At 52.6% G+C, this 25,160-nt stretch overlaps 1 protein-coding gene across 4 annotated transcripts in view; it reads left to right on the top strand.

The window, feature by feature from the left end:
- Positions 1 to 692: 692 nt before the first annotated feature.
- SEMA4B (semaphorin 4B) overlaps positions 693 to 25,160 on the top strand; it is a 39,143-nt gene continuing 14,675 nt past the window's right edge. The window contains exons 1-3 of one of the 4 annotated variants that reach the window (XM_066238554.1): positions 726 to 825; positions 7,394 to 7,611; positions 13,807 to 14,018. In XM_066238554.1, the coding sequence (XP_066094651.1) occupies positions 13,901 to 14,018 (118 nt within the window). In that variant the 5' untranslated portion in view covers positions 726 to 825; positions 7,394 to 7,611; positions 13,807 to 13,900. Of the gene's footprint in view, positions 826 to 6,320; positions 6,602 to 7,393; positions 7,612 to 11,592; positions 11,807 to 13,806; positions 14,019 to 25,160 lie in introns of those variants that run through there. The other 3 variants (XM_066238553.1, XM_066238556.1, XM_066238555.1) reach the window with 3 other exon arrangements.

The following is a 25,160-nucleotide window of genomic DNA, read 5'->3' on the forward strand; positions in this document are numbered from 1 at the left end:
GGGCCAGGGCTGGGGAGGGAGGAGCCAAGGTCACTAGATAAAATGCTCGTGTTTATAACCGTCTCACCCCTCCCGCTGACTCCTCGTTTTGTTTCACTGTCACGAGGGGCCTAGCGCAGGTTGAGGGACTCAGCCAGCTGTGTGGACGGCGGGCGGAGATGTGGGTGGTTTCGTGCAGGGCGGCTCTGCGCTGCTCTCACTTGCCTCCCCCGCAAGTGGTTCTACCGTGTGGAGGGCTGACCGCGTGCCAGCTGGTGCCTACATGATTGCACTGCTCACCCTGTGAGGTCCTGGCTGTCCTGATGCCCACTTGGTAGATAAAGAGCTGCAAGCCCAGAGAGGTTAAGAAACTGGTTCTAGGTAACATAGCCAATCAAGTGGTAGTAATTCTAGGATTCCAACCCGGGCCCATTGGATTCCAGCTAGTGAATGACAGTCCACTGCGTGGGAGAAGGTGCTGCCCCACAAACCCTGCGGCCTACTGGGCTGGCAGCGCTGTCATGGGAGCGGTTCCCGACTGGGGGATGGGCAGATAGATAGGAGCAAGTCAAGAGTAGCCATCAACGCCCGGGGGCGGGTGGTAGTTGGGGGGGGGGGGAGCTGCCGGCAATTCCCGTAAACAGGGGTGAGGCGGGGCGGAGCTTCCGGGGACGCTGCGCCAGACCCTGCGTGTTTGCGGGGAAACTCCAGGTCCCCAGGGAGGGCCTCGGGCTGGCCAGGCAGCTGGGAGGAGCCTGGGGGTACCGCGGAAAGAGGGGATGCGCTGCAGAAGTGGCCCTGCCGTGGGCGGTGGTCGCGCGCGCGCGTGTGCAGGGGCACTCTCAGGTAGGCGCAGGGGACCGGGTGGGCGGAAGCCCCAGCTCTGGGAAGAGGCATATCAGGGCAAGACTGTCGGGACTGCCACCGCCCCCACTCCCTGCCGGGGCGGCAGTCTCCGAGAGGGTGCAACCTGCACGCTCGGGCACTGGCCCCCTCCGCTGGGGGAGCCTGTTGCTATGGCAGCGCAGGAGCCTGGGCCCACGTTCCACTGCCACCGGGGCCTCTGCGCGCAGTCCCTTTAGCATGTCCTAAACCACCGCTACTCACACACCTGAAACTGAGAGGCAGGGATCCTGTTCCTGTCTTTGGAGGGAAATGATTTGGAATTTGGAAAGTCCTGGACTCCTCCTCGGAATTGTGGGTGTGACCTTCCAGTTAGACTTTTTGTTATGACAGCTTTTCTTTGAGTGACAGGTGGATTTAGGGATTAGGAGGGAGAGGAGGTTAGGATCCTAGAAATGAGGGGCTCTGGTGGCCTCCCTTTGTGTTCTGCCCGAAGGAGTCAGGAACACTGGTCAGCTGGGGAAGGTCATCAGCCTCTACTCACATTTCCTCACCTGTAATGTGAGTATGTACCTTGACTTACAGATCACAAGATTCTTGTAAGGGTCGAATGCCTTAAGGACAGGGAAGTACACAATTAAAAAAAATTGTTTTCCCCATCGATGCTTTAGAACTGGAAGAGCTTTAAAAATCCATCTGGTCCCACCCCTCATTTTTATAGGAGAAACCCAACCCAGAGGTTAAACGATTTCCCCAGATGACACAGTAAATTGGAAAGGTCAGGATTTCAACCTGGTCTCTCCTGACTTCCAGGCCTCGCCGTTTCCTCTGGTGAGAAATCTTACTGAAACTCGGGGAAATCGGTTATGTCTCCCTGTAACCTGGGGCTCAAGGTGTGAGTGACAGGCAATCTAAAGACGGGGACATTGGCAGCAGGTGAAATAAAGTTGAGAGAAGGAGGCTGGAGCCTGGGGGAGAAGCTCAGAAAAAGGCCCTCTCCCCACTCTGTAGATCTTGTGCCTTTGGGCTTTGCTTTCATGTAGCATCTAGAGGATTGTCCTAAATAAATCCCTAGAAGCTAGGCATTCCCTAGCTCTCCAAAATATCTTCTCTTCTGGAGCCAAAAAATCTGTTGAGACTGAATAAACAAGAAACCTTTTGGCTGCCCTCAAGCAGGGAAGTGGGACTTTCCACATCAGTGAGGTGCCTTTTCCTTTGAAAAGGATAAGAGGAGGGTGAGTAAAGAGATCCCGAGAAGGAACACTTGAATGACACCATTTGGCAATGATTTGGGACGGTCCCCTAGAGCAGAAAACTTGTGGACTCTATTAGTAAATATTTACTGGATGCCTGCTATTTGCAAGCTCTGTGAAAGGAACTAGAGATTAAAAACCTGAATTAGGCTGGCCAGGTTCCTGCACTAAGGGAGCTTGGAGAGAAGATAGGAAGAGACGGATGGGATGTGTAAATGGGTATTTCACTACAGCATAATGAGTGCCCTGGTGGAGTTTGAGCAAAGTGCAGAGGGCGTTGGCGGAGCAACTCCAGAAATCAGTTGAAAACAGCATGGTTCTAGCCTGCGAAGCCAGGAGCATGGCTGGAGCTCTGCCACTTGGCCCAGGCCCCTACCTCTGTTGGAGACAGGAATGAGTGAGTGTGTCCAAAGAAATATGGCAAGAATGGGTATTCTCTGGAAAAAGGTGTCTAAGGGATCCTGATGAAGTGTAAGCTCTGTGAAGGCAGCAGCCCAGTCCGTCCCCTTCGATTTCAGCAATGCTTAGAAGGCAGCAGGTGCGCAAGAAATACTTGCTGAGTGAATGAAAGCAGGAAGGAAGGGAAGAAGGGAGGGGGGAAAGGCACAGCAGCTTACATCACCAAGAGGAGGATGGCTATAATTTAAGACAAAACCCCCATGTTGAAATTCCAACCCAAAGTAGAATATCTCTGTGGGTTCTGGTTCCAGCCCTGACTTGTCACTTGTGTAAACTTAGCAAGCCCCTGTACCTCTCTGTGCCCCAGTTTCTCATCCATGAAGTGGGAATCTGATAATTCCCATCCCGCTGTTGTGAGAATTATTGATTTGATTGACTGTGAAAAGCTCAGCACAGTCCTTCACTTAGAGCAGCGGTTCTCAACCTGTGAGTCGCGACCCCGGCGGGGGTCGAACGACCAAAACACAGGGGTTGCCTTTCCAATGGCTTTAGGCGACCCCTGTGTTTTGGTCGTTCGACCCCCATCGGGGTCGCAACCCACAGGTTGAGAACCGCTGATTTAGAGTGTCAACTTTGCTTTAGGTGGGGTAGTTGGCCAAATAAATCATGTCAAGGTTGTATAATTACTTCAAAAGGAGGAATAATATTGTTTTACATGATGAAGGCTGATTTTGAAAGCACCCTGTGTCTGCCGATTAGCACATCTGAAAGTAATGTGTTTTCACCTTTTTCTGCGGGTGGGGGACAATGATCATTTTGAAATCAGATGAGAGCTCTGATCCCTCTCACCGAACAGCATATGATTCTTGAGGTTCAGTTCACAGCTCCCTGCTCTGCTGGACTGCTCAGAGGCTGTGATGAAGGAACTGGGCCAGCAGTCACGGAAGAAGGGCCTGGGGGTGTGAGGTGGGTAGGTTCCCTTTTGGGGAGCTTGTGGAAACCACTTAGTGGAGAAGCTGGAGACAAGCCTATGTGGCTGGGTGGGTCAGGGTGCAAGTTTAGGCCCCTTAGAGCCTCCTCCTCCCCTAGGGCCAACCTGGGCCTGCTTAGCGCCTCATGGGGGCCTCCAGCCCCATGCTTACTCACAGTGCAGAAATGGTGCCTCCAAGAGTCATAGGAGTCCTGGCCTCTGGTGGCTGGTGTGCAAGATCCCTGTCTAAGCCTGGATCATCGGGACTACCCTCATTCCAGCTTTCTGTGAGGGGGGTGGCAGGTGGGCACACTACCACACAGAGTGGCAAAACAGGGTCATAGTGCAGTCTTTGGAACCACAGGCAATTAATGAAACCCACCTGTCCATCCCCCACCACCCTGACTCACCTGTCGCAGTGCACGCTCTGCAGGCAACATTAGAACCAAGAGCAGAGCTCTCTGTCTGAGAGAGTGGCAGCCGCCAGGTGACCTGAGGTGCCTGGGAAGCTGCAGGGCTCAGAGAATCACTTCCCCTTGGGGGTGAGGAGCTGAGGGGAGAACCTTGGGATTCTGGGAAGGAGGTTAGTCCCTGGAGTAGAGGAAGGGCCCTGGCCTTCTTTTCCTTTATGGGGCAATGGCTAGGGGCCTGGGGCTCAGAGGGGAATTTAAGGAATAATTACTTGGTGGGGAAATGCAGACATAGATGCCTGATTTTTTTTTTTATCTTAGGGGCCTCAGGTCTGATAAGCCAAACTGGAAACCAAAACTGGCCCCTAGATCCTTATGCTTTTTGCTCCTCACCCTCACCTGGCCCAGAACATCTATCTCCCACCTGTGAGGGCTATAATGGTTTCAGGGGAGAGTCACTAAGCAGTCACTGTGCCCCTTCAGAGTGGCGGGTGACAAACATCAGCCAGGCCAACTGCCCGGGCTCTGGAGGCCCGCAGGTGAGCAGGCTTGAGGGCACAGGCAGACCGTCTCTCCTGAACTTGTGTTGGGGGCAGGGGAATGACAGTGGCAACTTCATGTTCTACCCTGTCAGGGCAAGGACGGGTTGAGCCCTGCTGGTTGCACCACAGCCCAATGGGCAGGTGATCCCCTCCCAGGGAGTGGCCAGCTCAGGCCTCAACAGGCCCACGACAGACGCACCCCTGGCTTGGGCTGGGAGGGCTGGTTCCTTCTTCAGCAAGAGTTGCAACCTCAGCACTAGGTTAGAGGGAGGCCGCTGAACCCGAGGGAGAGTCTGGCAGGGTCCTCAGGTTTGAGCATCTAAGTTATTGAGGCGGAGGCAACCCCGGTAGGCGAGGGGAACTGGTAACGTAGAAGGCATAGGCATGGCTTTGTCCACGGAGCATCTGCTGTGTGCCAGTCCCTTCCTGTGCACTCACATCCGCTCTCCTGACAGCCTTTGGGGTCTGTCAGTCCATCTCACATATGAGGAAGCTGCGGTGCAGACATTGTGTGGCTTGCTCCAGTCCACAAAGTAACGAGTGGTGCTGAGACTCCTTCTGACAGAAGAACCAGAGCGCTCTACCACTTCCCAGAGCAGGACACACAGGGACCAGTGGAGGGGTGTCATACGGTTTGGGGAAGAGATGAGGCAATGTGCACTTATTACTAGACCTGGTGAACAGCTGCCTGTGAGCTGTGAGGCCGTCTTCGTGCTGGCCTGGGGATGCCCTCGGCTACAGAGGGCACTGCCCCAGTGAGGCTCCCAGCCACCAGGATCTAGAAGTCATTGGCTGATTTAAAAGCACACACAGGGCGTGCCAGCTGGTGTCGCTTCCTCATTGACATGTACTGATGCTTCAGCTGAGCTGCCGCCCAGCCCCTGGGGAGGGCCAGCAGCGGTGTGCCCAACCTGGCAGAGGGGGAGCTGCAGCTGCAGGTTGACATAAGTAGAGGGCTCAGGGCTAGAGGGGACTGCAGCAGGGGAGCTGGGTTGAGGCCAGTGAGTGTCTGTACTGCTTGCTGGGAGCCTGCCAGCCAGAACCCAGGAACAGGAACAGGAATGGGGAGGGAAGGAGTGCTACTTCGGAAAGGGGTGGGTGGGACCTTTGGGTTCAAGCTCCACTGGGCTTGGCAAGATGCCCCTCCCCCATGGCCAGCAAACAAAGCAGTGACTCCCAGAGTAGAATTGTGGGTATTACAGAGCCAGGTTCCCCCGGGGTGGGAATGAGAGCAGGCAAGCCTGGCTGGGGGCCGCCTGGCAGGGGCCATCTGTGCCCAAGCACGTGGCCGGCCTGCATCTGGGCAGGGGCTGTCCCTATTGATGATTAGTAGTATTGATTGCAGGCGAGGCTGACTATGGCCTGGACTGGCCATTCCACTGACAGCCTGTGCCTGTGTTTGCTGGCTTTTCCTTTGTGCTGAGCAGGTTAGAGAGGCACCGGACACATGTGTTCATTTGCCTTATATTTTTAACCATGCTTCCCTTTTATTATCTCATTTTAGCCTTTCTCATGTCTTTTCCTTCTCTCCTTCTATGGCTCTTCTCGTTTTTTCCTTTCCTCCACCTGATCCTACAGGTGAGATTTTTTTTTTTTACCTTTTGGCTTCTTTGCTTTCTCCTTCCTGCCGCCCGTGATAACAGGTATAAGATATAAATTTACATACAGGAAAATGCACACATTTGAAGTGTATAACTTGAAACATGTTAATATTTGTACATAGTTGGGAAACCAATACCCAGATCAAGGTATAGAATATTCTCATCATCCCTAAAGTCTGCTGTCTGCCAACGAGGCAGCAGCCCCCTCGTCTGGGGGCTGACATAGACACTTTTTGTTTGGCCTCTTTTTGTGTAGTCCTGTGCACCTTTGACCTCTCATTCTTGCATTTTTGTCCTTGTGTGTGAGTCTGTGGGCCTGAGAGAGATGGGGGGGGGGAGGCGAGCGAGGCTGTGTGAGCGTGGATGGAGAAAGGGCCAGGCCCGATGATGACTTCATCTTACTGTCAGGGGCACAGAAAACATTGCTTTTCTCTTCATCTCTTTTCATCCTCTCGTTCCAAGCCCCCCCCCCCCAGCTCTTTATAAACGCGGACGTTCTGGCGGAGAAAGACTTGTCCACATCCAAGAGCATCAAAGGAGAGCAGGAGACAAAGCGTTGGCTTGGGAACCTCTCTTTAGCCCACAGGAAATGAACGCAAAGGAGGTTGGTTTGTTTTCTCTGTCTGCCATCCTCTGGTTTTCTCCAGCCCGGGGAGAACAAATTGGCACAGTAAGGGAGGACAGTGGAGCCCACAGGGGCCACTCACAGCCACCATGCTGGGGGCCTGCTGTGAAGGGCTCTTCTCTAGGCCAACAGCTGGGTCCCTCATACTGTCCGCTCTGTGGAGGTCCCACTCAACTGTTGTGCTTGGCGGTGGGGCTTCTGAAGACAGAAGACCTGTCACTGTCCTCAAGGGCTTTGCTATAGACATACTTAGAGCATTTGAGCAGCCATGAGCAGGATATAATTAACCAGCAGCGAGGCTGCATCAGCCCCTGCCTCTTCTCCTCGGGGACAGCACAGCAGTCACACAGCCCAGGTGTTGCCAAGACACTAGGGCAGACCAGCCCTGCTGCCCTTTTAGGAGTTCCTTGCAGAGTTTCAGGCACGAGCTGGGGCCCCTCATCTGGGCCTGTTCTAGGTGAGAGCCTGCAACAGAATATATAAGAAGGAAATGCTGCAGCCAGTTCTCTGATTTCAACAAGATCTCCTGCAATTTTTTTCATAAGATTCAATGGATAATATGGAGAAACAGGAGCCGAATAGTGCAGTGAGGAGGCCACCCAGCTAGCTGCTCCACCTACAAAGGGTATTGATTGGTTTTAAGCCTGATGGAAGATTCTCGTGCTTTTCAGCTCTGTTTTGGCCCTGTATCACTCAATTCCCTTCCCCCCTAATTTACAAAATACCCATAGTTTTATTTCCTTTTTTTTTTTTTTTGTGAGAGAGAGACAGGAAAGGAGATGAGAAGAATCAACTCTTAGCTCCATCACTTTCGTTGTTCATTGATTGCTTCTCATAAGTGCCTTGACTGGGAGGGCTCCAGCTGAGCCAGTGACTCCTTGCTCAAGCCAGCGACCTTGAGGTCATGTCTGTGATCCCACGCTCAAGCCGGTGACCCCGCATTCAAGCCGGTGACCCCGCATTCAAGCCGACTACCCGCACTTACACAGGTGACTTCAGGGTTTTGAACCTTGGTCCTCAGTGTCCCAGGTTGACGCTTTATCCATCGAGCCACCACCTGGTCAGGCCTCACAGCTTTTCTATATTAACCACCAGTTGTGAAAACGTAAAGAAAAATCTTATTGATTGATTTAGAGAGAGAGGAAGGGAGAGAGAGAGACAGAGACAGAGACAGAGACAGGAACATCAATCTGTTCCTGTATGTGCCCTGACCGGGGATTGAATCAGCAACCTCTGCACTTCTGGACAATGCTCCAACCAACTGAACTATTCGGTCAAGGCACCAATTGTTAAAACTTTACCAAAGGTGCACTCACACTCTAATATACTTTTTTTCTCTCTCTGTCATTTATGCTGAATTATTTGCAAGTAAGCTGCAGACATCATGACAATTCACCACTAAAAACCTGAGCAGATGCCTGACCTGTGGTGGCGCAGTGGATAAAGCGTTGACCTGGAAATGCTGAGGTTGCCGGTTCGAAACCCTGGGCTTGCCTGGTCAAGGCACATATGGGAGTTGATGCTTCCAGCTCCTCCCCCCTTCTCTCTCTCTGTCTCTCTCTTGTCTCTCTGTCTGTCTCTCTCTCTCTGTCTCTCCCTCTCCTCTCTAAAATGAATAAATAAAAAAAATAAATAAAGTGATTAAACATTAAAATATTCCATGGGAAGAAGGTTTAAAAAACCCCCAAAAAACCTAAGCAGATATCCTGGAAGAACAGGGACATCCTCCCTGCAAACACTACACCATTATCATACTGAAAATATGCATAATGTGAAAATTTCCCAAATTGCATCATAGCCTTTTTCCCCTGGGAGTCAATCAAGGTTCATATGTTGCATTTGATGATCAACTTTTTTTAGTTTCTTAACCTAAAATAGTCCCCCTGTCTTTTTTGCCTTTGATCAGATGAACCTTTTTTTTTTTCAGATGAACCTTTTTGAAGAGTGCAGGCCAATTGTCTATAGAATGCTGGCTGCATCTGACTTTGTCCTTTTTATTAAATCTGGGCTACTTTTCACAAGAACACTATAAGGATTGACTATGTTGTATATTTCTTTTGTTTTTGAATTAAAAGTTTTTTTTTCCATTGGTAGAGGAAGGGCAAGAGAGAGAGAAAGAGAGAGAGAGAAGCATCGACTCTTTGCTTCACTGGTTGTTGCCTTTAGTTGTGTACTTACTGCTTCTCATACATGCTCTGACTGGGGATCGAACCTGCAACCTCGTGCACTGGAATGACTCCTTATCCACTGAGCCACCTGGCCAGGGCCTATTGTGTATTACTTATTGCATCACATCAGGACATAAATGATGTCAGGAAGTCCCATTACTGATATTGCTACTTTCAACCACTCAAATTAAGATGGTGTCAGCCAGAACTCTCCCATATACATTTTCTCTTTGGTAATGACTAAATCATCTATGGGAAAGACCTTGAGACCTTGTTAATACATAGTTTCCTTTTTTTTTCTTTTTCTTCTTCTTCTTCTTCTTAAGTGAGAGATGGGGAGGCAGAGAGACAGACTCCCACATGCACCCCAACCAGGATACACCTGGCAAGCCCCCCCCATGGGGCGATGCTTTGCCCATCTGGGGCTAATACATAGTTTTCTAACAGTCTTCCACCCAGTGGTTTAGCATCCAATGATGATCCTTGCCTGAATTTAGATTTTACAATTCTTTCAGTTCTTCCTACATTTATCAGCCAGCATTTTTCTGTACAAGAAAGCTTCCTTTCTATCCCTTGTCTTCCTCTGTGTTTCTCTGAATGTCACTGTGGACTAATGGATTGTTTTTAATTCATGCATTAGAATTCATTATTTTATTCATTATGCCTTTTGATGAGCAACTTGTCCCAAGTTTGGTCATCAAGCTGGCCCTATGTCTTTTTTTTTGAGAGGGAGAGGGAGATGAGAAACATCAACTCATAGTTGTTTGTTTCACTTTAGTTGTTCATTGATTGCTTTCTCATATGTGCCTTGACCAGGGTCTTCAGTTGAGCCAGTGACCCCTTGCTCAAGCTAGCAACCTTGGGCTTCAAGCCAGTGACCTTTGTGCTCAAGCCAGCAACCATGGGGTCATGTCGATCCCATGCTCAAGTGGGGTTTTGAACATGGGACCTCAGCGTCACAGTCTACGCTCTGTCCACTTCACCACCACTGGTCAGGCTGGCCCTGTGTCCTTTTGACATGACCCCATTAATCTTTTTTAAAGCATTTTTTGTATGTGAGAGAGACAGGAAAGGAGAGAGAGGGTGAGAAGCATCAACTCATAGTTGCTTTCACTTTCGTTGTACATTGATTGTTTCTTGTATGTGCCTTGACAAGGGCAAGCCAGTGTGCCCTTGCTCAAGCCAGTGACCTTGAGCTTTTCATGCTGGTGACCTTGGGGCTCAAGCTGGTGAGTTTTTGAGTTCGTGTGGATGATTCCCCAACTCAGGTCAGCGACTTTGGGGCTTCTAACCTGCAACCTCTGTTCCAGGTTGATGCTTTATCCACCTTGCCACCAGAGGTCAGGTGACCCCATTAATCTTTAACCACTTCCTTGCTTTCTGGTCCACCAAAAATGTCCCAGGCTCACCTTTCATTTTCCCTTTCATTTCCCCAGAATTCTGGTACACTTTTTATTGAAGAGTGGTATTTAGAAAACAAGCTAGGCGTGCTCACCCAATATTTTTATCAATGACTTGAATAAGGGCATAGGAATGCTTATCAAATTTACAGGTGACTCAGAACTGAGAGGGGAAGCAAAATGTATGATAATATGCCCTGGCCAGATAGCTCAGTTGGTTGGAGCATCGTCCTGAAGCACAGAGGTTGCTGTTTTGATCCCCAATCAGGGCCCATACAGGAACAGCTTGATGTTCTTTCCTCTCTCTCTCTCTCTCTCTTTCTCTCCCCCTCCCCCCTCCCTCTCTCACTAAAATCAATAGATACAATACTTTTTTAATATATGGTAATAGAATCAATAATCAGAATGACCTCAATAGGATGAAATCTGGACCAGAACCAGTAGATTTAAAAGGTCAATAGAAAGTGGCGGCTTAAGTTGAAAAAGATAATTGTGTAATTTCAGGTTTGTGGGAACTCCTCTTTTTTTTATTGATTTTTTTTTTTTAGAGAGAAAGGAAGGGAGAGAGATAGTAGAAGGGGGAAAGAGAGAGAGAGACAAGAAAGAAGAGAGGGAAGGAGGAGAGAGGGTGAGAAGCATCAACTCGTAATTGTTTCACTTTAATTGTGCATTGATTGCTTCTCATACATGCCTTGACCGAGCCAGTGACCCCTTGCTTAAGCCAGCAACCTTGGGCTTCAAGCCAGTGACCTTGGGATCTGTCAATGATCCTGTGCTCAAGCCAGCAACCTTGGGGTTTCCAACTGGTGCCCTCAGCATTCCAGGTCAACACTCTATCCACTGTGCTACCACCTGTAAGGCTGGGGGACCTGTTTATTGGACCAAAGATGATATCAAAAAGTAGCTCTGGTTGTCGGTTGACATGAGCCAGCAGCATTCCATGATCCTTAGCAGCATTCCTTGCATCCATGCATCCAGCCAGCCAATGCATCTTGAAGACCTACCACATGCCAGGCACTGGGATAACTAACAAGCAGATAAACAAAAATCCCTGCCCTCCTCAGTCAACATTTTGGGTATGGAAGGACAGGTGGGGAGTTCAGACAATAAAGTAAACCCACAACAAATAAGCAAATCATATAGTATGTTAGAAAGTGATGAGTGCTTTGACAAAAATCTCAGGGTAAGGGGAATATTGGGGGAAGTTTGGATTCTTCAAGAAGGTGATCTTTGAGCAAAGATTTAGAGGAAGCAAAGGACTCAATCTTGTGGCTATCTAGGAAGTGCGCTCCAGCAGAGGGAATAGCCAGGGCAAAGGTCCCCGCACAGAGTGCTTGTGAGTAACCCTGGGTAGAGTGAGCTGGCTGTGGGGTGAGGAGAACATGGGCCTTGCAGTCCACTGTAAGGTCTTTCCTTTTCCATTGAGTGAGATGGGGAACCTTTGGAGGCTCCTGACTAGAGGAGTACCATGACCTGACTGGTTTTGAAACAGTCACTCTACCAAAAAACAAACAAACACAAGAAAGAGTCACTCTGACTGCTGAGCAGAGAACAAGTTTCAGGGCAGCAAAGGTGAAAGCAGGGAACCCTTGCAGTAACCAGGAGAAAGGGTGGTGGTGAGTACTCACCTTATGGATTGGCTACTGGGTTGGGCGTGGAGAGTAAGAAAAAAAAGAGTTAGGTTTTTAACCTGAGCCACTTAGATGAGATGGGGAAGGTTCACACAGCACGTTTTTGGGAGGGAGAGGGAGAGCTCAGGAACTCTGTTTGCGACATGCTGGGTTTGAGATTCCTATCAGACAAGACAGCTGGTGGAAATGTTGAGGCCATTTGGAGTTCAGGGTGGAGGTCCTGGCTTGCAGTTAGAAGCTTGGGCATCATTGGCTAAAGATGGATTGACAGCACTGATGAAGGTGGTGTCCAAGGCCTGGGTGACGCTGGTACTGGGGTGCTGGGTGCTGCCCACATCCCATGTGTGATTCTGCGTCCAGTGCTGGGAGCCCCTTTAATTTACTTATTTGTTTTGTATTTGTTCTTATTATTTTTTTTTGCTTTTCCTTGGGAGTTCCTTTATAATGCGTGCTGCTAGCCTGTCCCTTGCCCACAGATGGGTGTTGGGATGGTGGAGGAACACAGGGAAACTTGGCTGCAAGCGAGGAGAGGTGGGACCATGTGAGTGCTGTGCCCACCCAGACAGCCACCCTACAGGAGAGGATGGAGCTGGCCCCAGGGTTGGGGGTAGGGTGAGAGCAAAAGGTGTTGGCTCTGAGGAAGCTAATTTTGGCTGGGGGTAAAGAGGAACTTTCCCAGGATTACAGCTCATTCCTGGAGCAGCTGTTCCCACTGCCATGGAAATGACTACAGAGGTTTTCTTCTGATTCCAGCTACAGGAAGAATTACATTTTACCTTGGTCTTGTGCAATCTTAGGAAAAGTTAAAACAAGTTTCTTACCTTTTTATGATCACTGCACTTTGGTGCTTTCTTTTGTTTTCTTTCTTCAAAAATGTTTTCTTTTAAATGTTTGTTTATTGATTTGAGAAACACTGATTTGTTGTTCCACTTATTTATGCATTCATTGGTTGATTCTTGTATGTGCCCTGACAGGGAATGGAACTAACCAACTGAGCTACCTGGCCAGGGCTTGTTTGTTTTATTTTTAATGCTGATGGGGAGACACTAAATTGATTTCAGGACCTATTAAGGGGTGCAGGGTGCAGTTTGAAACTGCTTCTCAGCAGCATTGAGCTTCACCCTCGGGGATGTTAGAAGCCAAGAAGTGGGGAGGCAAGGTGGATTGTGCCTCTTCCAGGTGGTGCCTCTGGGATCCCTCCAGCCTTATGGCTATTGTCCCCTGCCTGGCCGCGTGCTGGCTGTGGAGGTTTCACCTCCGTGGCTGTATACTAAATCCTATTACTCCTCTCGTAAGTAATCTTGCCTCCCTCCCCCACCTGAGGTCTGGCTTCCTGTGGATAGAGTTCTAAGCATGGACGACCTGCAGAGTAGTGGACTAAGTGGTGGGCCTGCTGGAACGCAGCCAGGATCTAAGGTGGACTGACCATGAAGAAATTAGACTCAGAAGCAACTAGCCCGAGCATCAGCACGAGCTGAGCTCAGCCCAGTCCATTTGGTCACCGACAAGAGGGTCCCAGGAGCAATAGCGGGGGAGGCGTAGGTAAAAGGAAGAAACCTACGCCAGACCTTCACGAGGCACACAGGGTAGAGACCTACATGTTTTCCCAATCCTTGGGTCGCTGAGGGTCGCAGAGCAGCCGGAAGGGGGCCACGGAGGCGGTGGGAGGGTCTGAAAGTGGGGGCGGGGACCGAGGGCTCGGTTTTTCCCCGGCGCTCTCTGGCCGCCTCGGCGCCCACGGCCCCTGGATTTGGCCTCTCCAGGCACGCACCCATCTGGCGCTCCTCGAGCCCGCAGCGCCCAGGAAGGGGGAAGGGGCGGGCAGGGCGGGGAGAGGCAGGACGCTCGCCCACTTCCTCCTCCGGCGCCGCCCTACGTCCCGCGCTCCCGGCGAGCCTCCACGGAGTTGGGCCAGCGGGACCGCGCTGCGGGGGGCTGAGGGGGGCGTTCGTTGCGGCCACGTGACCCATCTCCCACCCACCCAGGTCCGGGGGCGGGGCCGCGGCGCTGCAAGTCCAGTTGAGCCACCTGAGCAAGAGCCTGGGGGACGTCGTAGCTGTCCGAGCTCCGCGCGCCGCGATGGCCCCGGGGACCTGGCTGCTGCCGCCGCCGCCACTGCTGTTGCTGCTGCTGCTGCTACTGCTGCCGCCGCCGCCTGTGACTCGAGCGCTTGTCCCGCGGATCAGCCTGCCGCTGGGTGAGTAAGGGGCGACCCTGCGTGGGGCCGGGGAGGGGAGGCGGGCTGAAGTGCCTCGTGCGGAGGTAGCTGTGACAAAGGAGGCCGGGGGCCTATCGGAGGCGTGGAGTTCACTGGGACCCCTCCTCCTCTCAAAGTGCCGCACGGAGGGAGGGAGGGACAGGGGAGCTGTGGGGCCGTGGGCCCCTTTCTTCTATATTTTTAATACTCAGGGAGGGGGGTCCTTGCCCGCTCTGTCGCCTCTGCTCACCTTTTGTAGGGCGCCCTTTCTGCGTTGGTGCCCTCCATTTCACCCCCCCCAGTGCTGGCTACCCGCCTGTCCTCCTGCCCATCTGCTTGTCTTTGATACTGACCCGAGCCAGCCACGATGCCGCCCCTGAGAAGCACCTCAGTGTGGCAGGGGTCTTACTTGCCGCTCATAAACACTGGGGTTTGGTCTTCCAGCAAGCCATAGAAGGACTCGGGAGCTGTAGTGAGCCGGTGCCCCATCCTTCACCGTGTTGGATACAGCGGGATTCCCCCCAGGACCTGGGAGTTACCATACCAGGGATGGGGCCAGTCTGGGCACGGAGACTCCCAGGCCCTAAGCAGGAGGGTCCTCGGAGTGACCCAGGAGGACCATGCTCATGGGCCAGATCCCTCTCTTCAGGCTCACATCTGCTTCTGCGGCCCCTCCTTTTTCAGCCTTTGCTTCCCCTGTCCTTCCACCCCTTTCATCTGGTTGCTCATCCAATTCCTCTTTGAAATCAAAGGGACCTGGATTCTAAGCCTCCTTCTACTACCGGGCAAGTAAGTGCCTTCTCCCTGGACCCCAATTTAAACGTCTGCAAAATGGGCACAGTTACCAGTAGCTTGCAAGTTTATGTTGGAGATTTCATGAAACGAGGTGTATTACGTGGGCATACTGTCTATAGGTGCCCAGTGAATGTTGTTTCTTCAAGACCTTTAACTTGCTTGTTGTCACACTGTATGACTTAGAATAAAGGACCTATAAATTAGAGGTTACAGACTGAAACTGTACCAGACTTCCTTCTCCAGCAGCATCCCCGCCCCTAAAAGTACTCTATTTTCGAAGGGAAAGAGCAGTAGAATCAACGCTGAAATTAACCTAGTGGCCCTGAATAACCCTATCTGAAACATGGCTAGTAGTGCTGAGAAGGTGACCTGGCTCAAATACTGTCTCAGCCAATTTAGTAACCATGTGACTTTGAGTGAGCTGCCTAACCTCTCTGGGACTTGATTTCCTCATCTCTAAAATAGGGGTAATACTAGAACCGGCCTGAAGGTTGTGAGGAGTAAATCCAGTTTAGGTTTGAAAAGTTCTTTAAGACAGGGCTTGGTACAGAGAAAGCTCTTAGTAAGTATTAGTTGTCATTATTGTTACACATTAAGCACAGGTTCCATTCTGGCATGTCCCGCACAGATTCTCCTTGGAGCGGGGCGGCTCTGGTGTGTTCGTTTGACTCAGTTGCTTGGTTGCTCGAGCTTGTTACATGAGGTGTATCTAGACCCAGGCCTGCTGCCTTTGCGATTTTTCTGTTGTGGCCACAGCTCTCTTTTGCCTTCAGACCCTCTCAGTTTTGGGCGCAGGTGAGATGAGTTGGGGACAAATGCTCGAGGGACTCCACTTATGGCTCTGGGAAAACTAGGCTAGCTGAAGGGCATGGCAGATGTCTGGCTCTAGAACCAGATGGGGACCACTCATGGGAAGACTAAACTGGGGAACCATGAGGAAGAACCAAGAAGACCTACTTTCTGAGAACAGCTAGCATAGTTTGTGGTTATTACCCACACAGCGTCAAGACCTGGCCCACTTCCACAAATTGATGACCGTTGCCAGGCTGTAGTATGGTTCTCTCACATACCAGCACCCCCCACACACACACAGGTCACTTGGTGCTGTGGTCTGGATGTCTGTGTCATTCCAAAATTCATATGTTAAAATCCTAACCCCCAGAGAACTGAGACACATGGGTTCACCTGTGAGGACCTGCTTGAGATGACCCACGTTTTGTGCACTGCTGAGGAGTTGAAATGCAGTCCACGCTCTGCTCCCCCAGCTATGGACCCTGGAGGAAAAAAGCCCCTCCTCTGTGTTCTTGAGGCTGGGTCTGCCCAGAGGAACTTCTCTTTCTAGTCCCATCAAAACCTTGGCAAGGTTTGGCAGCACCCTGGCACTTGAACTGGTGAGCTGAGCACATACGCACACTTGACTGAGCTGCACCCAGCCTGGAGTGCCTGCCTCACTGGGCTTCCTCCTGGCCCTGGGGATCCCCACCCCCCTCCCATCTACGTGCAGGTTCTCCTGGCAGCTGGGTGCCCCAGAGGGGGAATGCCCAGGTGACTGAGCAGGCTCACCTTCCCATTGTGGCCGGAGGCGCTTCCTGCCCCATCCCTGGGGGCTCGTCAGATGTTCCTGGCAGCCTGCCCGTCCTGGGCAGGCCCCTGGTGACCATGGGACACTGGGCAGAGGCCTCCACGGCCTCTCCCTCACATAACAGGAACAGAGACATGGAAGTAGAGCTCATACCCCTCTCCCTCCCCTACTGAATTCCCACCCAAGTCCCCCAAGGGCCTGGATGACTGGAGACAGTGGGCTGTGTCTGTGGTTTTGAAACAAACCTCTGAGAGGGGAGCGTCCTTCCCATGGAACCCTTATCAGATTCCGGGGGACTCCAGGGTCAGCAGAGCAAGCTGAGGCCTTAAGATGGAGTGACTTGCCTGTGAAAGAGACGCTTCAAAGAAGTGTGTGGGATCTGGGTTCTGTTGCACTGGGAGCTGGGTGGTCTGGAGTCGCAAGGCCGGAGGCTCTGCTGTGTCCGGAGCAGGAGAGCTGCTGAGTGGAGATGACGGCCTGGTGCCTCTTGGCCTAGCCATGTGGGAAGAAACAAAAACCTGCTTCTGTGGCCTCTAAAAGTCTTATTGGGTCCCCTTATTTGGGCGATTAAAAGGAAGAATTATTAATTTTCCCTTGCCCTGAATTGCCTGCCTGGGAAGTTCTGGACACAGTGTCTCCAAACCAGACGAAATAAATCGACAGGCCTGCACCGTGCAGTCAACAAAACCCCATTGAGCCAAGAGAGTGGGGCCCAGGCACGAATCAGCTGCTTGTTCTCTGACCCTAGAGTGGGCACCCAGGGTCATGGCTACTCTGAGTACCCCCAGTACAGGCTGCTTTCCAAGTCTTTTCCTGACTGGTTACTGGTCTCCCTCCATGGTGTGTCCTGAGTGCAACATGAGCGTTTGTCTTTCGCTCTGTCCAGCGGGCTGGCATCTGCGTGGATGGAGCTGCACTTCTGTGTGTGGATGGCCCAGCGCCGCAGACTAGCTTGCCCTTCTTACTTACTGCACAGCCTGGGCAAGCTCCTGCCTCCTCCCAGCCTGTTTTCACATCGGCAAGATGGGAATAGTAGCAGGAACCATCTCACGGAGTTCCGAGAGGAGGACGTGAAATTATGGATGTCAGGTCTGGCATGCCGCCTGGCATGTGCGGCATCCCCAGTAAAAGATAGCGGCTCCTGTTCTTCTTGGTGGAAGTTTCCCACCCGCCTAGCCTGGTGAGGTTATTTGTATTTGTTTGGTAGACACTCTTAGCGCTGGCTGTATGCAGGCCCTCTGCTAGTTGCCAAGACCGCCAGGCCAGGGAAGGAGGTGGTGCAGACCCACCACCACCCTGAGGGAGATACAGAGATGGTTGGAGTTCACCCCCAGAGGTCCTGCCTCATTGAGCCCACTTTCCAAGTGCTCTTAGTTCAGGCCTTTTAAAGTCCTTCTTTGCCCACAGTACTTCTCTGCCTGGGGCTGGACTGCACTGCTTCCTCCCTGCCCCTTGCTGGCTCCACTCTGCCCTCTGCATAACCCACATTCAGCTGGGTGTTGAAATGCCTGTGTGCCAGCCCAGCAAAGCTCTGAGCTTTCACAACTTTTGGGGCACATCTGGATGTACCTGATTGTTCATCCTCAGACTAGAGAGACAGAGGGTGGTGGGGGCCTGCGGAAAAGGCTGGACTTGGGTCATGTTGTCAATCACTCCTTCCTATGTCACCTTCTTAGGGCCTGTGGCCCCCCTACCACCCTGTGGGTGCTCAGGATCAGTGGAGAGGGCTCTGATGCATCCCTCCCTGGGGGATGAGGGAAGAGAAGAGCAAATGGAACATAAGACTCCTGTGGTCCAGGTCGGCCTGCCCTAAGCAACGCCTGCTCCCCCAATGAGCCCTTTCTGCCCCTTCCACCTTGCATTCTGCCTGCCCCATCCTGGCAGTGCTCCCTGTGTCCAGTGTGGAGAGTGGCATACACAGAGGTAGCTGTCTTGGGACATATACCTAAGGTCCCATAATAGCACCTCCTGCCATTTCCAAGGCCACGACACGAGCCTTTCCTCTGTTCCTAACCTTGTGCTGTCTCTTTCGTCACTCTTTAGCCACCATTCCTATATGTGACCATCTCCACTACAAGGCAGGAGCCAGCCCTCCAGCCCTTAGGTGTCACAGTCCTCATGATCGTGGTCAGTGTCGAGTGCCTAGGAGAACGTAAAAGCTGGGTGGCAGGTATAGAGCAGCTGGGGGCACCAGGCTTTAGTGGGCTTGTTTCCACCTGCATGGAAGGTGGAATTATCCCTGTTTTATAGATCAGAGAGCTGAGGTTCAGAGAGGGGAAGTATTTTTTCCAAGTCAAATAGCTCAGCCTCCCACGCCTGTGGCCTAACTTGTTCTCCATGGGATCTCTGCGTTTGTGGGTCCTCTGAGAAGCCCACTCTGACAGCATAGTGGGGTTTGGAGAGGTGGGGATCCTGTGGTGAGGGCATTTCAGTGGGGATGGCAGACAAAAACCTCTCATTTTATCAGAATTCCTAAAGGGGGGCAAAATGACTCGCTGCCTCTATTTTGGCTTCCCCTTGCCGGTCCTCTGAGACAGGTGCTATAACCACAGGAGGGACAGAAAACTCCCAGGGTGGCACACTATGTGCCAGGCGCTGCTCTTGGGTTTGGAGATGGTGGCATTGTTCCGTCTCGAACAGGTGAGGGAACCGAGGCTCAGAGAATCCAATTCACACTGCTGGGGTCACACAGCTAGAAAGATTGGGGTCAAGCCTTAAGCCACAGCTGTCTGCCACAAGAGCCACAGTCTTTCCACCAGAACAGCTGCATCCTTCGTCACCTGTGAAATGTACAAAAAAGCAGCAAAATGATCCAGCCCAGCCTTGAATAATTGAAAGGTTATGTATTCCCATCTAGTAAAGAAATCTGTTGAGGTCACTCCCTGCATGGGACAAGGATCCAGCTGAGGCCCCTGCCGGTACAGCCACAGTTGGAAATAGGGCTAACCCAGCAGCCTTGGCCAGGAGCACGGTGCATGGGGGGATGGGGCAAGTGTCTCCAACGGGCATTTCGTACTGGGGGCAGCGGGCCAGAGCCGGCTACCAATATATTTTATTTGGCCTCCAAGTATTTTAGAAAATTTTTAATCAGTCACCTATATTTAACACTCAGGATATTTTAGATAAAAATCCAGGTTTTTGGCTCCTCTGAAGATGTGGTGAGGCTGGGCCCCCATTTCATTTAGCAGCAGGCGTCTGGGGCTAAGCAGCAGCCGCTCGGGTGCCGGGTGTTTACTCAGAGCAAAGACTGGGAGAAAGGAAGGCAGTCGAGGAGTGGGGGGCATGGAGAGGGCCCATTCTGCTTGTCGGTGACTCCATAACCTGGGAGCAGGGCTTGGCACTGCCACATGCATTTGGTTGGTCTTCCCAGCTCTCTCTCAGAGAGGGCAAGTGCCTTGTCCAGGGTTGCACAGCTGGTTGGTGATAAAAGTCAGGACTCACACACACAGGTCTCCTGGTCCCTGTGGCCTCTCCTGTCTGCACCCTGGGTCTCCAGGACAGCGTATTCAGTGCTTTGGGGAGGGGGCAGTGCGAGCGTGAGGCTTCAGGGCCTCCAGATTGCTCCCTTTGAATCTGCTGTCCCTCCCTGGACCACAGGGACTCCATCAGTCATTCATTCAATCAACGAATGTCTATTGAACACCTGTCTCCTCAGAACTCACCTGGCTAAGTAATACAGAATCAGGGTACATATAAGACAGTTCGATGACTAAGACAGTTGGTCCTCAAGCTTAGTGAAAGAGACAGAAAACGCATCTTCATCAAACCATGTGGCCAGTGCATCAGGGAGGTGTATACAGGAGATGGTGGGCACATAGAGAAGGGGCCCTTGCCTGGATGGAGACTCAGGAAGGCCTCCTCGCAGAGGTGAAACTGAGCTGAGTCTCAAGGATGAGTCGGAATTAGTCAAAAGGAAGGGCCTTCCAGGTGGGTGAATTGCCTGAGCAGAGACCAAGAGAAGAAACAGGACCTTGATGTCACTCAGTTGAAATGGGAGGGAGGTGTAGCAAGGGCTGGTGAATGAGGGGCTTGGCCAGTGGGGCATAACTGAGGGTTTTACACAGGACAGTGACAGTTCTTACAGAGGTGTCTGGCCTCAGCACAGCAGCAGGGCTGGGGGCAGAGCCAGCTGGGACAGAGACTGCTGAAGCTGCCCAGGTGGAAGGGTGGTGGCCTCGTCCCGGATGTGGACAGTGGGCATCATAATGGAAAAACATTCAGAAAATACTGAGGAGGAAAAACTGGCAGGATTTCCTTAATGATCAGATGTCCTTGGGGTCAGGAGGGGAGGAAGGAAGCACGATGACAGGTTCACAGCTGGGTGAATGGTGCCAGAGAGAGGAGATCCCAAGCTGAACAGGGGGTCTGGGAGGGGCCCACATAGCGGGGTCTGGTGTGTCAGAGGAAGATCTACACTGGATGAACAGCTTTGGGGGTCACCAGTGTCCAGATCATTGAAGTGCTGAGTATGGTCGTGTGACCCAGGGGCCAGGAGCAGGCCCCAGGGAGCAAGAACATTCAAGAGCGGACCCTGGAGAGGCTGCAGGGTGGTTGTAACACAGACCCTGGAGCCAGCAGCCCAGGTTCAGAACCCACCTCCCCACGCGTCCCGCAGGGTAACTGAGCTGAGAAATGCAGAAGGTGATGCTTATGTCACAACAGCCTTGCCAGGATTACAGGCGTTAATCACTTAAAGTGCTCCGTACATGCTACAGTGCGACCTTAGCTCTTGGAGGGATGGAGGCTCAGAAGGAGTGTGAGGGAGACATGAAGTGACCCTCGAGGCTGGAGTGGCAGACACCTGGAGGACAGGGTACCTCCATGAGGCCACGTGCCATGGAGGCCGTGCCTCTTGGTGTCTGGGCTCTGGCCGTGAGTCGATGCCCGGGCCCTGGTAAGCGAGCATGGGACTGGTTGGAGCCTGACTCCCAGTGAGGGGGAGGTCAGAGATAGAGATGGCACTGGGCGGCTCTTCTCTAAAGGATTTTTGGCTGAGAAAAGGGAGAAGGGAGGCTCACATATTTCTAGGATAAATATTCAAGGGAAAAAAAATTGCTTTCTCTGAGGTTAAGAACACAGAACTCAAATTCGCAGAGATGAGGGAGCAGTGGGAAGTTAAGGGTGGTTACGGCCCCAGCTTCCTTAGGAAAAGGGGAGACATCCGTGAGAGGAGACGAGTAGACTGGAGGACCAGGGCCTCGGGAGAGAGGGGTTACTAGGGAGCAGCCCGTCCCTACCCAGCGGAGTCTGGAAGAGCTGACTTTGGTCCTGGGCGGGGTGGTTAGAGATTGGGCTCCAAGGTGATGGCGGCTCATGAGAGGTCCTAAGTTAGGGCTCTGCTGGCCAGATGGGCACAGGGAGCTCTATGAGGGGCAGACCCCACCGGGGGGTGCTGGCAGGAGCTCTCAGCCTGCTCAATGGGGCCAGCAGGCCGTAGCAGGGAATTCGTGTACCTGCCCAGGAGTACTGGATGGTACGAGGCTGGGCTCCTTTGCCTTCCTGCCTCTTTCTTGGGTCGATGGGGAGGACTTTTGGCATGCGACCCCACTTCCCTGTTAGGGACTCTACCCTGGCACTGGTTTGGTGACAGCAGAGTATACCCACTGCTTCTGGCCCATCAGGCTGCCCTGCCCAGCACTTGAGCAGTGTGGAGCGAAGACGTGTCTGGGTCGCTGATTGCCCTAGTGACTCACTGAGTCAGCACCCTTGCCCTGGAGGTGCTGCTCCTGCTGGCACAAGTAGGTCCAAGGGTCTGGTGTGGCTTGCAGCGAACAGGTGCTACTGCTGAGCCTCTGGGAGGCTCTCAGGAATTGTCCTGAGCCCGGAACCTCTCTGGGACTTTGTGGTTTTCATCTGAGGAGTAGTGGACTGTCTCCCCTGCTGGGTACACCTTCCTGGCTCTGACTCCACAGGAAGCTGGTGTTTTCCGTCATCTTCCCAGAGCCTGTGGAGGGTGGGATGGTAGGGCCAGGTCAGCTGTGGTTCTGGGAGCCCCTGAGGAGAGAGGTAGGGTGAGGCTCTGAGTCATGGCCCTGTAGGCTGGGGGGTGGGAACCGAGCTGAGTCCTATTCCCGTCTCACTCCAGGGAGCTGCAAGCTTCCGGCTGAGTCACAAGTAAAGTGAGTACCTCCAGGTGAGGCTGGGGGCTGAGCTGTTCCTGCCTCACTTCCTGCTCAGACCCCAGGCCCTGCCATAGGGGAGTGGGGCCCTGCAGGTGTCTCCCATACCCCAACTTCACACGACCTGCTAGAGGAGCCCCAACTGGCCTCCATCTGGCCTCCTTGGAGCCCTGGACAAGCTCCGGGCTCAGGCCTGCCAGGGTGGTTGCAAAGGTTTATCCCACCTGGGAAATATGGCCACAGCCTCAGGCAGTTTGGCTTTCTCTGGAGTGGACTAACCCGCTGGTGGAGGATGAGTGTGGCTGAACGAGGCACCCTCCACCACACAGCTCAGTGGTAGAGGCTGAAGACCAACGCCAAGGCTTGCCAGCACGCTCAGGGAGCCAAGCACACAAACACCCCTCCCTGTCCCCTCGACACAAACAGCACCCCGGAGCAAACACACAAGCAAGGACAAGCCCTGCGGTGGAGCGTGCAGACAGACACACACACACACAGACACGGGCAAGCTCAGACAGGGCCCGCACGTCTGTGCTGTGACTCTGGAGGTGACCCCAGGTACTGGCCGCTCAGGCGAGAGGACCACTCAGCGTACCACAGAGCAGGGACCAGTCACACACACAGCACATGACTGACACTTTCCTGTTTCTGAGCTGATGCTCTGTGACTGGCCTTGAGACCCTCGTGTGACCAGGCACAGGCATTTTAATGAACCGGGAGAGCAAGGGAGGCGCGGCTCCGCCTCTCCGCCTGGCCACCTGGCCTGCCGCTCGGCTGTGCTCACTGGGCTGGATTTTCCTGCAGGGCTTCGGGGTTTTGTTTTTGATCCACTCGATTGCTGACTGTGTGCCAAACGCCATGCCAGCACTGGGTGACGTGTGCACAGTTGTTTTGAGTAAGCACTCGGCTAACGTGGCTTATTATGTGTGTTGTTATTTACATACATATAATCTTGTTTCTTCTCATAACAACCCCATGAGGCGAGGTGCTATTATCCTTAATTTACAGATAAGGAAAGTGAGGCTCTGCAGATGTTAGGTGGCTTGGCCTGGTGGCAGAGGGCTTCTAAGTGACAGAAGCAGGATTTGAACCCAAGCTACTGCCTGTAGAGCAGGGGTCAGGAACCTAGGGCTCGAGAGCCAGATGTGGCTCTTTGGATGGCTGCATCTGGCTCACAGACAAATCTTTAATTAAAAAAAATGTTAAAAATATAAAGCATTCTCATGTATTACAATTCATTCATTTCCTACTGCTCATGTTCATGGTTGCGGGTGGCTGGAGCCAATCACAGCTGTCCTCCGGGACAACACCAAATTTTTATTGGATAATGCGTAATGTACACGGGTCGTTGTATGGCTCTCGCGGAATTACGTTTTAAAATATGTGGCGTTCATGGCTCTCAGCCAAAAAGATTCCCGACCCCTGCTGTAGAGTCTGTACTCCTAATCTGTCTCGTTGAGATTCTTAGTTGGGAAACCAGCACTGGTGAAGTCTACAGGGCTGTGGTGCTTGTGAGGGACAAGGCCTTCAGCATCAGAGCCTTCAGGGCACCGGGGCTTTTGAGTCTGAGAGCCAGGGCAGGGGGCTGCAGGAGGAGTGTTGCCAGAATGGGACAGTGTGGTGTGAGGGGCCCTTTGCCCAGTTCTCCAAGGCACACTGTCCTTAGGACATGTCCCTGTACTCCCAAGATGACTGGAGGAGGTGCAGGGGCCCTTGACCAGCTGTCTGTGTGCAGGGCTGGGGGGGGGCCTGGCAGCTGGCACCCTGGCTGCCCCTCCAGCCAGGCCGTGCTCGGGCTGCGTGACCCGGGGCAGGTTTGGTTTCCACTCCCTTCCAGGCTGAGCTGCCACCTGGACTTCAGCTTTTATCTCTGACCTTTGGCATTTCTGTGTTATCTGGACAGATTCCAAGAGCAGCCTCCTGTCCAGACTTAAGTCCCCCTCTGCAGGCAAAGCACGGGCAGAATTGGGCCAGCCCTTGTTTCGGGAAACTGGAGGGACACGAAAGAAAGGAGGAGGGAGGGACCGCAGTAGCTGCTTGCCCTCATCTCACTGACTCCTCGTGAGGCTGCTGTGAGGTCTTTTTGCATTAGTTCCATGATACAGATGAGACAACCAAAGCGAGCGAGATAGGTGATGCGTACACTGCCCTGCAGAGGACCCACACGGTGCTTCTCCAGGGGTGGGCCTTGGACCTGCTACTCCGGAATCACCCGGGAGCTTGTAAAACTGCACGTTTTTAGGCCCCATTCCAGGTCAGCAGCATCAGAGCCAGGCAGGTCCTGGAGCTGGAGCTTAGATCTTCGGGTGATTTTGCCATACCCTGCCATCTGCAAGATAGTGGGTTCAGGAAGGAGGCCTCCAGAGCCAGCCTCCCACCTCTGAGCAGCCTCCTTTTTGCTGTGTGGCTTTGTGTAAGTTGTTAAATCTCTCTGAGCTTTGATTTTTTTCCATTGTAAAATAGGGAGAAGAGCAGTCCCTACCTCCTGGGGTTCTTGTGGGCACAGAGGAGTTAGTACCTACAACCCATTTAGCACAGCACCTTCCCAAGTGGACCCCTGGTGGCTAATGGGATGGCTCTTGGTGGTCCTTCCTGGGAGCGGAGCACAGAAAGGTCTGGCTGCTGGTTTTAGAAGCTTAATAGCTC

Source organism: Saccopteryx bilineata, chromosome 7, assembly GCF_036850765.1.
Source record: "Saccopteryx bilineata isolate mSacBil1 chromosome 7, mSacBil1_pri_phased_curated, whole genome shotgun sequence".
Taxonomy (NCBI): Eukaryota; Metazoa; Chordata; class Mammalia; order Chiroptera; family Emballonuridae; genus Saccopteryx; species Saccopteryx bilineata.